Here is a 12,833-nt window from a genome sequence, read left to right on the forward strand (position 1 = left end):
GACGACAGAGGATGAGATGGTTGGATGGCATCACCGACTCAATGGACTTGGGTTTGGATGGACTCCGGGAGTTGGTGATGGACACGGAGGCCTGGCGTGCTGCAATTCATGGGGTTGCAAAGAGTCAGACACGATTGAGCAACTAAACTGAACTGAACTGAATATAAATAGTATTTTAAATTTCAAATTCAGCTTGTTCATTGCTTACATATAGAAAAGCAATTGACTTTTGTATATTAACCTCTTATCCTGAAACCTTGATGCAATCACTTATTCATTCCAGGAAAGTTTTTTTTTTGTTGTTGTTGTTGCTGTTGACTTTTTTGAGTTTTATTCATAGATAATCATATTATCTGTGAGCAAGCGCGGTTTTATTTTTTCCTTCTCAAGTATTTCCTTTCTTGACTTATTGTATTAGCTAGCACTTCCATTTTGGTGTTGAGAAAGAGTAATGTAATGGGACATCCTTGCTTTGTTTCTAGTTATAGTGGGAAAGCATCATTACTTATAATATTCCTTTATTTTCCTTTTAATGTTCATGAGATCTGTAGTGATGACCCTTCTTTCACTTCTGATATGAGTAATTTGTGTCTTCTTTCTTTTTCTCTTAGGTAGCCTGGTTAGAGGCTTACTGATTTTAACTTTTAAGAGAACTAGCTTTTGGACTCATTGATTTTCTATACTGATTTCCTATTTCAATTTCATTGATTTCTGCTCTAATTTTTATTATTTCTCTCTCTTACTTTGAACTTAAATTTCTGTTGCTTTTCTAGTTTCCTATGGTGGAAGTTTACATGATTGACTTCAGATCTTTCTTCTTTTATAATACATGCATATTTTAGTCTATCCTCCTTGTTCAGTCACTAAGTCATGTCCAACTCTTTGCCACCCCATGAACTGCAGCATGCCAGGCTTCCCTGTCCTTCATTATCTCCTGGAGTTTGCTCAAACTCATGCTCATGGTGATGCCATCCAACTGTCTCATCCTCTGCCGCACATAGTTTTCTAGGGTTAACATTCCTTGTGTCATTTTTGTAGCAAAGTCCTTTATGCATCTGGAGGAGTTTGTCCTAAGTTTATCTGGGTTGCTGGGCTTTTAAAATCAGCCTTTGACATTTCCAACACACGGCAGGTCAGCCCCACAGATAGCTCTGTGGGCTGCAAGTTCTCTGGGCAGAATCCAGATGGGCTTGCAGCATGTATTTATGGAAGTGAAGTGAACTATTTCTTTATATTTCTTACTCCTTCTGTGTGCCTTTGTTTCCATGTGTGCCTGTTTATACTGGCCATCCTATGCACTACAAAAACATTGACAAGTGGTCCTCAGCTTGGGCAGAATGCTGCAGTCATGGAGGGAATATGAAACATGCCAGTGGCCAGGCCTCACCCCAAGCTCCTGGTGGAGCTGGCCTGGGCATGGAATTCTGGAAAGCAACTCAGGTGATGCCAACGTGAGTCTAGGTTCAGACCATTGTCCCAGACACCTCCCCATCATAAATCCTGCATCTGCCCTATTGCCGTAGAACAGAAATGAATGTTAATCCTTGCTGCTGCTACTGCTGCTAAGTCGCTTCAGTCGTGTCCGACTCTGTGTGACCCCATAGATGGCAGCCCACCAGGCTCTGCCATCCCTGGGATTCTCCAGGCAAGAACGCTGGAGTGGGTTGCCATTTCCTTCTCCAATGCATGAAAGTGAAAAGTGAAAGGGAAGTTGCTCAGTCGTATCCGACTCTTAGCGACCCCATGGACTACAGCCTACCAGGCTCCTCAGCCCATGGGATTTTCCAAGCAAGAGTACTGGAGTGGGGTGCCATTGTCTTCTCCATATTAATCCTTAAGAAGTGGGAATAAGGAATCAATGTAAAGGCAACACCCTGACAGTACTAGGCTCAAGCTGACTTCCTGGATGCCTTCATCCTCCTAAAAGGGGTCTGCTATGGCACTCAGGGGTCTTTCTGGATGGGGAATTCCACGGAGCTCCAGGAGGATTAAACAACCTTGATGCAAAGATGCCAGAAAGTCTTGCATAAGGTGTTTTTTTGTTTTTTGTTTTTTTTCCTGAATGTGCCCATCAGATTACATCCTTACTGAGGCTTAATGCCCAAGAGTCAGGGGACCTGACTGGGAAGTTTCTTCCCCTTCAATACTTACAGAGGTGGGTGGAGAGGGGCCTCATAGCAGACTTGGATCCCAGGAGAGGAAAACATCCTCATTTAAAAAAGTTTAAAACCCGAAGCAGATGGCTTCTGATATCCACATCTGGAGCATAGAGTTAGTGGAAGAGTGGGATATGGGACTAAAGGCCCAGAGATACAGGACCGAAAGACATCCCATGTCTTTGGGGTTGATGGAAGGGGAGGGATAAGAGTGACCACATTATGGCAGGGGAGTGAGACTAAGAACTTGGGGAAAGATGAATGGACCTAGAGATTGTCACACTGAGTGAAGTATCAGACAAAGAAAGAAAAATATCATATGATATCACTTACATGTGCTTATAAAAAAATGGTTCAAATGAACTTATTTACAAAACAGAAATAGAGTCACAGATGTAGAAAACCAACTTATGGTTACCAGGGAAGAAAGTGGGAAGGGATAAATTGGGAGGGTGAGGTTGACATATACACACTACTATATATAAAATAGATAATGAATAAGAACATAGTGTATATCATATATGAAGTGAGTCGCCAGTCCAGGTTCGATGCACGATACTGGATGCTTGGGGCCGGTGCAATGGGACGACCCAGAGGGATGGTATGGGGAGGGAGGAGGGAGGACGGTTCAGGATGGGGAACACATGTATACCTGTGGCAGATTCATTTCGATATATGGCAAAACCAATACAATATTGTAAAGTTTATAAATAAAATAAAATTAAAAAAAAAACCATAGTGTATAGCACAGGGAACTCTGTGCTGTAATGGCCTATACAGGAAAACAATCTAAAAAAGAGTGGATATATGTAATATTGGACAAGGAAATGGCAACCCACTTCAGTATCCTTGTCTGGACAATCCCATGGACAGAGTAGCCTGGCGGGCTACAGTCCACGGGGTCACAAAGAGTTGGATATGACTGAGCGACTAACAACACACACACACACACACACACACGTATATGTATGGGATTCTACATGGCACTAGTGGTAAAGAACCGCCTGCTAATGCAGGAGATATAAGAGACACAGGTTTGATCTTTGGATAGGGGAGATTCCCTGGAAGAGGGCATGACAACCCACCCCTGGAATTCTTGCCTGGAATATTCTGGTACTTGCCTCTAGTATTCTTGCCTCCATGGACAGAGGAGCCTGGAAGACTACAGTCCAGTTCAGTTCAGTCACTCAGTTGTGTCTGACTCTTTGTGACCTCCTGGACTGCAGCACGCCAGGCCTCCCTGTCCATCATCAACTCCCAGAGTTTACTCAAACTCATGTCCATTGAGTCGGTGATGCCATCCAACCATCTCATCCTCTGTCTTCCTCTTCTCCTCCTGCCTTCAATCTTTCCCAGCATCAGGGTCTTTTCAAATGAGTCAGTGTTTCATATCAGGTGGCCAAAGTATTGAAGTTTCAGCTTCACCATCAGTCCTTTCAATGAATATTCAGGACTGATTTCCTGATGGACTGGTTTGATCTCCTTGCACCTGAGGGACTCTCAAGAGTCTCCTCCAAGACCTCAGTTCAAAAACATCAATTCTTTAATGCTCAGCTTTCTTTATAATCCAACTCTCACATCCATACATGACTACTAAAAACAACCATAGCTTTGACTAGATGGACCTTTGTTGGCAAAGTAATGTCTCTGTTTTTTCATATGCTGTCTAGATTGGCCATAACTTTTCCTCCAATAAGCAAGCGTCTTTAATTTTATGGCTGAAGTCACCATCTGCAGTGATTTTGGAGCCCACCAAAATAAAGTCTGTCAATGTTTCCACTGTTTCCCCTGTTCCCCATCTATTTGCCATGAAGTGATGGGACCAGATGCCATGATCTTAGTTTTCTGAATGTTGAGTTTTAAGCCAACTTTTTCACTCTCCTCTTTCACTTTCATCAAGAGGCTCTTTAGTTCTTCACTTTCTGCCATAAAGGTGGTATCATCTGCATATCTGAGGTTACTGATATTTCTCCCAGCAATCTTGATTCCAGCTTGAGCTTCATCTAGTCCAGCATTTCTCATGATATACCCTGCATAAGTTAAATAAGCAGAGTGACAATATACTTGCCTTGACATACTCCTTTCCCGATTTGGAACCATTCTGTTGTTCCATGTCCAGTTCCAACTGTTGCTTCCTGACCTGCATACAGATTTCTCAGGAGGCAGGTCAGGTGGTCTGGCATTTCCATCTCTTGAAGAATTTACCACAGTTTGTTGTGATCCACACAGTCAAAGGCTTTGGCATAGTCAATAAAGCAGAAGTAGATGTCTTTCTGGAACTCTCTTGCTTTTCCGATGATCCAATAGATGTTGGCAATTTGATCTCTGTTTCCTCTGCCTTTTCTAAATCCAGCTTGAACATCTGGAAGTTCAACATGTACTGTTGAAGCCTGGCTTGGAGAATTTTCAGCATAACTTCGCTAGCATGAGATGAGTGCAATTGTGCAGTAGTTTGAACACTCTTTGGCATTGCCTTTCTTTGGGATTGGAATGAAAACTGACCTTTTCCAGTCCTGTGGCCACTGCTGAGTTTTCCAAATTTGCTGGCATATTGAGTGCAGTGCTTTCACCGAATCATCTTTTAGGATTTGAAATAGCTCAACTGGAATTCCATCACCTCCACTAGCTTTGTTTGTAGTGATGCTTCCTAAGGCCCACTTGACTTCGCATTCCAGGATGTCTGACTCTAGGTAAGTTATCATACCATCATGATTAGCTGGGTCAGGAAGATCTGTTTTGTACAGTCCTTCTGTGTATTCTTGCAACTTCTTCTTAATATCTTCTGCTTCTGTTAGGTGCATACCATTTCTGTCCTTAATTGTGCCCATATTTGCATGAAATGTTCCCTTGGTATCTTTAATTTTCTTGAAGAGATCTCTAGTCTTTCCCATTCTATTATTTTCCTCTATTTCTTTGCACTGATCACTGAGGAAGGCTTTTTTATCTCTCCTTGCTATTCTTTGGAACTCTGCATTCAAATAGGTATATCTTTCCTTTTCTCCTTTGCCTTTAACTTCTCTTCTTTTCACAGATATTTGCAAGGCCTCCCCAGACAACCATTTTGCCTTTTTGCATTTCTTTTTCTTGGAGATGGTCTTGATCCCTGCCTCCTGTACAATGTCATGAACCTCTGTCCATAGTTCTTCAGGCACTCTGTCTGTCAGATCTAGTCCCTTGAATCTATTTCTCGCTTCCACTGTATAATTGTAAGGGATTTGATTTAGGTAGGTCAAACCTGAATGGTGCAGTGGTTTTCCCTACTTTCTTCAATTTAAGTCTGAATTTTGCCATAAGGTGTTCATGATCTGAGCCACAGCCAGCTCCTGGTCTTGTGTTTGCTGACTGTATAAAGCTTCTCCATCTTTGGCTGCAAAGAATATAATCAGTCTGATTTTGGTATTGACCATCTGGTGGTGTACATGTGAGGAGTCTTCTCTTGTGTTGTTGGAAGAGGGTGTTTGCTATGACCAGTGTGTTCTCTTGGCAAAACTCTCTTAGCCTTTGCCCTGCTTCATTCCAAGGCCAAATTTGCCTGTTACTCCAGGTATTTCTTGACTTCCTACTTTTGCATTCCAGTCCCCTATAATGAAAAGGACATCTTTTTTTGGGGGTGTTATTTCTAGAAGGTCTTGTAGGTCTTCACAGAACCGTTCAACTTCAGCTTCTTCAGTGTTACTGGTTGGGGCATAGACTTGGATTACGGTGATATTGAATGGCTTGCCTTTCAATATCACAGTATTTCTGGAAAGGAACAGAAATTATTCTGTCATTTTTGATATTGCAGCCAAGGACATGGAACAACAGACTGGTTCCAAATAGGAAAAGGAGTACGTCAAGGCTGTATATTGTCACCCTGCTTATTTAACTTACATGCAGAGTACATCATGAGAAACGCTACACTGGAGGAAGCACAAGCTGGAATCAAGATTGCTGGGAGAAATATCAATAACCTCAGATATGCAGATGACACCACCCTTATGGCAGCAAGTGAAGAAGAACTAAAGAGCCTCTTGATGAAAGTGAAAGAGGAGAGTGAAAACGTTGGCTTAAAGCTCAACATTCAGAAAACTAAGACCATGGCATCCAATCCCATCACTTCGTGGCAAGTAGATGGGGAAACAGTGGATACAGTGGCTGACTTAATTTTTCTGGGCTCCAAAATCACTGCAGATGGTGATTGCAGCCATGAAATTAAAAGACGCTTACTCCTTGGAAGGAAAGTCATGACTAACCTAGACAGCATATTAAAAAGCAGAGACATTACTTTGTCAACAAAGGTCCATCTAGTCAAGGCTATGGTTTTTCTAGTGGTTATGTATGGATGTGAGAGTTGGACTATAAAGAATGCTGAGCGCTGAAGAATTGATTCTTTTGAACTGTGATGTTGGAGAAGACTCTTGAGAGTCCCTTGGACTACAAAGAGATCCAACCAGTCCATCCTAAAGGAGATCAGTCCTGGGTGTTCATTGGAAGGACTGATGCTGAGGCTGAAACTCCAATACTTTGGGCACCGGATGCGAAGAGCTGACTCATTTGAGAAGACCCTGATGCTGGGCAAGATTGAGGGCAGGAGGAGAAGGGGATGACAGAGGATGAGATGGTTGGATGGCATCACCGACTCCATGGACATGGGTTTGAGTGGACTCTGGGAGTTGATGATGGACAGGGAGGCCTGGTGTGCTGCAGTTCATGGGGTCACAAAGAGTCAGACATGACAGAGTGACTGAACTGAACTGCATCTCGGACTCTTTTGTTGACTATGATGGCTATTCCATTTCTTCTAAGGGATTCTTGCCCACAATAGTAGATATAATGGTCATCTAAGTTAAATTCACCCATTCCAGTCCATTTTAATTTGCTGATTCCTAAAATGTTGATGTTCACTCTTGCCATCTCCTGTTTGACAACTTCTAATTTGCCTTGATTCATGGACCTAACATTCCAGGTTCCTGTGCAATATTGCTCTTTATAGTATCAGACTTTACTTCCATCACCAGTCACATCCACAACTGGGTATTGTTTTTGCTTTGGCTCTGTCTCTTCATTCTTTCTGGAGTTATTTCTCCACTGATCTCCAGTAGCATATTAATAGGGCACCTACCGACCTGGGAAGTTCATCTTTCAGTGTCCTATCTTTTTGCCTTTTCATACTGTTCATGGGGTCCTCAAGGCAAGAATACTGAAGTGGTTTGCCATTCCTTTTTCCAGTGGAACACATTTTGTCAGAACTCTCCACCATGACCTGTCCGTTTTGGGTGGCCCTACATAGCATGGCTCATAGTTTCATTGAGTTAGACAGGACTACAGTCTATAGGTTTGCAAAGCATCCAACACAACTGAAGTGACTTAGCACACAATGCATGCATGTGTGTGTATAACTGACACACTTTGCTGTACAGCAGAAACTAACACAATACTTTAAATCAACTATTTGTATTGATACTACAACTATTTATATTGGAATATATTTTACTCCAATATAATAAAATAAAAAGGAACTTGGGGAAAGAATATTGAGACAATTAAGGAGAATGGATGCATCTTCAGGTCCCCAAGGTAGGAATGGGAGATATCTGGTTGCTCTGGGAGGGATAAGTTCTGAGCAATGAGGCTGGAAAGAGAGTGGAGTACCCAGGCATCCCAGATACATTGTGAGGGCCAACTACGGGCTTGGAGCATCTGTGGATGTAGTGAGGTGCCTACTCCCTGCCCCACCTCCCCTCCCTCTCAAAGGAGCAGGCCCCCAGGGCTGCATCCAAAACAAGAGAGACTGCTCCTGGCCAGACTTCATACTGCCTCTTTCAAGTGTGGTCTCTCCTATGAGTGTACTGACTCAGGGTGGTGGGTGGGACTGGTGGCCTCCAGGGACCAGAGCACAGGCCCAGTGAGCAGAGCAAAGAGACAGAGTTCCTCCTGGGACCCTCACCCCATCTCAGGCCCTCATCTGTTCAGGAGGAGTTCATGGACAGGCACCATACCTGGCTCCAGAACTGAGTGACCAGGAACTGCAGCACTGCCCCTCTATTGCAGCTAGAGTCACCCTCCAGTGGAAACTTGGAGCCACTCCTCACAGCTGTGGACTCCTTCCTGGCAGGCAGGCAGGATGCTGGTGGGTGGCCTGGGGAGAGTTGGTATGGAAGGAAGGAACCCGAGAGTGCTGAGCTGGAGGCTGAGTTGGGTTTCCAGGTGGAAGAAGCACAGTCTGGGCAAGGGACCACTGTCCAAAGGCCCAAAGGTCGCAGGGGCTCTGGAGCCTGTAGACACTGCTGGGTGGTGTGGGACAGAGGTTTCTGGGTCCCAGGAGGGCAGGAGGGGAGCAGGAGAGAGGAGGCTGGCACCAGGTGAGCGAGCTCACCAGTCCCTGGTTGCTAAAGGCAGGGGAGGGCATGGTTCAGTCCCAGAGGGGTGGACAAATGAGCTGACTAAATTGACTGGCCAGTGACAGTGGCCAGGGGCTTGGCAGACACCATCTCTGGAAGGGTGATCCTGGGTGCCTAAGGAGCCTGCCCTTCCAGTTTCGACTGCCGGTGGGGAGCGATGTTCTCTGTCCTCTGACTGCGGGTGGTGCTAACCTTCCTTGTGCATCCCTCCCAGATCCGGACAAAGGACAGGATCTTTGACAGTATCAGCCACCTCATCAACCACCACCTGGAAAACAGCCTGCCCATCGTCTCCGCCGGGAGCGAGCTCTGCCTGCAGCAGCCAGTGGAGAGGAACCCGTGACCCGTCAGCTGCCCTGTCCGACACTGCACCTGTGGTCAGGAGGGCTTGGTTCTTCCCAGTAGATGGGTATCGGGGCCCGGGAACGTGAGCCACTGTCCATTGGCTCAGAGCTTTGTTCAGAAGCCCCAGGAGGAAGGCTTCCCTAAGATGCAAGTTTCATAAACTTGTTCAGAATTCTCATTAGCATATTAAAGGTGTACATACCTATACATCCTGTACAAATTATCCCTCTATATTTATATTTTTTAAGACTAAGAAAGATGTAAGACTAATGTTCTGTGCTGTATGTTTTTAATGAAAACTAAGTTTGACTGTAGTTGTCCAGGCAAAATGTTAATTCAGCTGACCCATTCCACTGGGAAATTCCACTGGGAAAGTGTTACCTGTTAAGCACAATACAGGGAATAGAAGCAGCAGGAGGGTCAGTACTAAATACTTGGGATGTAACAGAGTAAGACAAGATGCAGCCCGTGCTCTGCATGCAAAGCACCATGAAGTGCTGGTCCTTAGGGCCGTCCCTTCTCATTGGTGACGCCTCCCGGGCTGCCTGCACCACACCCATGGGGTTTCCAGCACCAGAGTTTGGGGTGCTGTGCTAAAAGCAGACGTCACTCCAGCTGTTTCAGGTAGTACTGAGCACAGGCATGCTTCTCCCATGACCCTGGTTGTCCAGGGGTTCTTGGGGTTTCACTTCACTGCCAAACAGGGCACAAAATAAGCCTCATGGATCAAGATCTTCACAGGTAAATGCTTCCTTTGTTTTTATCAGTATAATGGCAAAACGAGGGTGTGTGCAGGGATATTGGGTAGCTGGGGATGTGTACATCCCCTCAGCCAATGGGCTGCGGCCATACCTGCTAGTGAAATCCTGTCCCCTTTATATTCAGTAGAGGAGGAAGCATGCGTTCAACCTGTGCAGAATTTGGGTGCAAACACGTGTGCTCAGAGACGTTCCTTCGGTCATGGATGATTAAGGTTTGCCTAAACCTAGGGACCAACCCACTCCAGTGTTCTTGCCTGGAGAATCCCAGGGACGGGGGAGCCTGGTTGGCTGCCGTCTATGGGGTCGCACAGAGTCGGACACGACTGAAGCGACTTAGCAGCAGCAGCAGCAGCAAACCTAGGGACCAGGCTCAGGAGCTTTGGGAATCAGTTTGAAGTCCTGCTTCTGGAGAGATGGGTGGATCTAGTGTCTGGTTTGTTTCCACAATAGGTTTCCCAACTGCTCCATGAAGAGGGTACCTGCCCCAGGCAGCACTTTGTCCCAGCTCCTTCCTTCAGGATCAAACGCTCTGATCTCCTACTGGGTCTTCTGGTTTTAGGAAATTGACAATGTTTTTAAATGTCTGGCTTGAGATTTCCATGGGATTTAACAGGTGTTGACTTTTGAAAGATAGAAAGATTCATTCATTCACCGGCACCTTCCCACTAGTGCCACAACATTGGCTCTTGCCCAGTTGAAATCCCCTCTTGGGCAGCCCCCCTTCATCAGTGCAACAGAAAGACCCTCCACACACACTTAGCCTTTAATAGTAATAAATTTGATGCTTCCAGAATGAGGAGCAAAAAGTAGATTTTTGAAAACACTGACGAGCACTAATTCCACAAAGTTCTAATGCTCAGTGTGTGAACCCTATTTCTACTTTGAGGGGGTGTGCTTGGCCAGGATGGGAGAATGGGGTAGAGCTGACAGTTGAGGATGGGTTGGGGAAGGTCCAAAGCTTCATATTAGCATTCTGTGGAATTTTACCCCGTGAATCCAAGCTGACAGTTGTTTTAATCTTCTAGAATGTTCTGCCGTGAATGGGAACTCTGTGGGGAGTCTGACACTAATCTAGAACCACCCCCCTCCCCACCCCTGCCTCCTCCTGGACTGGTTCTGATTTCAGGTGTACCTGTTCCAGCTCATCCAGAGGCAGTAGGGGCTGAATGGGGATGGGCTGAGTAGCTGGGTTGGGCCTCTCCCCTGTGACAATGTAGATTTGGGGTGGCTGTGAGAATTGCCCTGCATTCTTTATGTATATCTGCATCCTGGAGATGTCCATAAAGGTCTGACCTCTGTGTGGAGGCATGATCCTTCTCTGTATGTGAGTGTACACACATATTCATGGATCAAATGACTTCTTTCAACAGTCTTGCACTCTCTGCTGCATAAGGCCAAAACATTAATGTTTAGGGCAGAATAGAGAAGGAAACAAGAGCGAAGACCTGAGAGCCCCTGAACACTTGATCTGTGTCTTCTTTTCTCTCCGGTGTGCAAGAAATGCTAATCAGTTTTAGTAGCTCTCTGCTCTGAAGTTAGTCTTTATCTCAGTGGTGATAAGCAATATATGGTTTTTTTTTTTTTTTTTTTTGCATGAGAATCAATTTAGAAAATTGAAAGTATGGGGGGATCAAATATCATTTCAGTGTTACTTAAAATATGTATTTTTAAGTTCAGATTATACCTTGCCTCCCATGGGGCAGTGGGACAAACCGGCACTCTTGTAGCCACTGGAGAGGATTTGAGACACAGCAAATGGCAGTGATTTTCTAGTCTTTGTTTTCTCCCGTTTGTAAAGCATGTAAGAGCTCACCAGGCCATCTCATCTCTTCCTTCAAGCGCCATGTGCCGGGTATCACGGAGCCTCACACACGGATGGCGAAACTGAGGCTCAGGTGGTGCCCACTTGCTCAAGTCCACGCGGTCGGCGGCAGCGAGCTGTTTCCCGCTCCTCTAGGCGCTTCCTGAGCTCCGCTGCGCTGGAAGCTCCGGTTTCCGAAGCAAACTCCCGCCCGCGCGACCATGCGCTCCAGGGCCTCCGACTCCCAGGGCGTGGTCCCTACGCACTGTGAGGGCCACCTGGGCCCCCGGAGCGTACTAGGACCTGCTGCCCCTCTCGTGGGACCCCTGCCACTTTACCCAGGCCCTTGTGTCTGCTGGGAGGACCTGGCGAGTCCAAAATGGACCCTTTTGCTAAGTGGCCCTGGAGACGGCTCCTCCGTCCCCCATCATCTTGTGGGAATTAGCTGTGCCTTCTAGCGATTCCCAGCTACTGAGAGTCTGCAGGGCTTCCTGTGGGGCTGCTGGTCACTGGTTTCAGCCAGCTTTGAGGCCTGACTCTTACGGATACTCTGAAAGGCTCACAGTAGAAGCAGGGGGAGAATTCCCTGGGGGGTCCGTGTGTGAAGGGAGAGGCCTAGTTTCAGGCAGGGAGGGTGGATGGAGCAGCACTTGGTGAGGCCCCATTCCCCACAAAGAGCCCTGTGCTCCAGGACAGTGTTGACTCCTGGCTCCATGTCCAGCCCTGTGTCCTCAAGTGCCCCCTTCCTGTAGTGGAGCTCTCCTTTCAGGTAGCACTGAAGCATTATGTAAGTAATGCTTACATAACGGAACGAACGTCCTGGTCCTCAATTCCCTGAAGCGGTCACCCCGTGGAGGCCAGTCACAGGATCCCAGGCTCCCATGGCAACCCACCTCAGCTCCTGCATGCAGAACCACGTGGCCTTGCGCTGGCTGCTGGGTTTCTCTGAGCCCCGCCCCGCCGCCTGCACCACAGGGCAGTACCTGACCTTAAGAGGGTGTGGGGGTTGATGACTGTGTGTGAGCACCAAAGACAGTTGTTTTCTGGGATGTTTCACTCTCAAAGTGTGCATCTGTGCTCTATTGCTGTCCAAGCACATATGGACAGCAGCCATAAATACTTTTCTGTGAATGGTGGTGTGCGTGCGTGCTAAGTCGCTTCAGTCGTGTCTGACTCTGCGGGACCCCATGGACTGTAGCCTGCCAGGTTCCTCTGTCCATGGGATCAGATACTGGAATGGGTTGCCATGTCCTCCTTTGGGGGATCTTCCTGACCCAGGGATTGAACCTGCATTTCTTATGTCTTCTGCATTGGCAGGCAGATTCTTTACCACTAAAGAATCTTCCACCACTAGGTGGAAGCCTAGTGGAAAATGGGAAGGAGACTGGAA

The 12,833-nt window shown here is 46.3% G+C and overlaps 1 protein-coding gene across 6 annotated transcripts in view; it reads left to right on the forward strand.

The window, feature by feature from the left end:
• The window catches only part of SHC3 (SHC adaptor protein 3), a 186,868-nt gene extending 175,643 nt beyond the window's left edge, over positions 1–11,225 (forward strand). For all 6 annotated transcript variants that reach the window (XM_027550374.1, XM_027550372.1, XM_027550373.1 and 3 more), the window contains one exon: positions 8,751–11,225. In XM_027550374.1, coding sequence (XP_027406175.1) covers positions 8,751–8,879 — 129 coding nt within the window. In that variant the 3' untranslated portion in view covers positions 8,880–11,225. The remainder of the gene's footprint in view (positions 1–8,750) is intronic.
• Positions 11,226–12,833: the final 1,608 nt, after the last annotated feature.

The sequence above is a fragment of the Bos indicus x Bos taurus genome, chromosome 8, assembly GCF_003369695.1.
Source record: "Bos indicus x Bos taurus breed Angus x Brahman F1 hybrid chromosome 8, Bos_hybrid_MaternalHap_v2.0, whole genome shotgun sequence".
In the NCBI taxonomy this organism is placed as follows: Eukaryota; Metazoa; Chordata; class Mammalia; order Artiodactyla; family Bovidae; genus Bos; species Bos indicus x Bos taurus.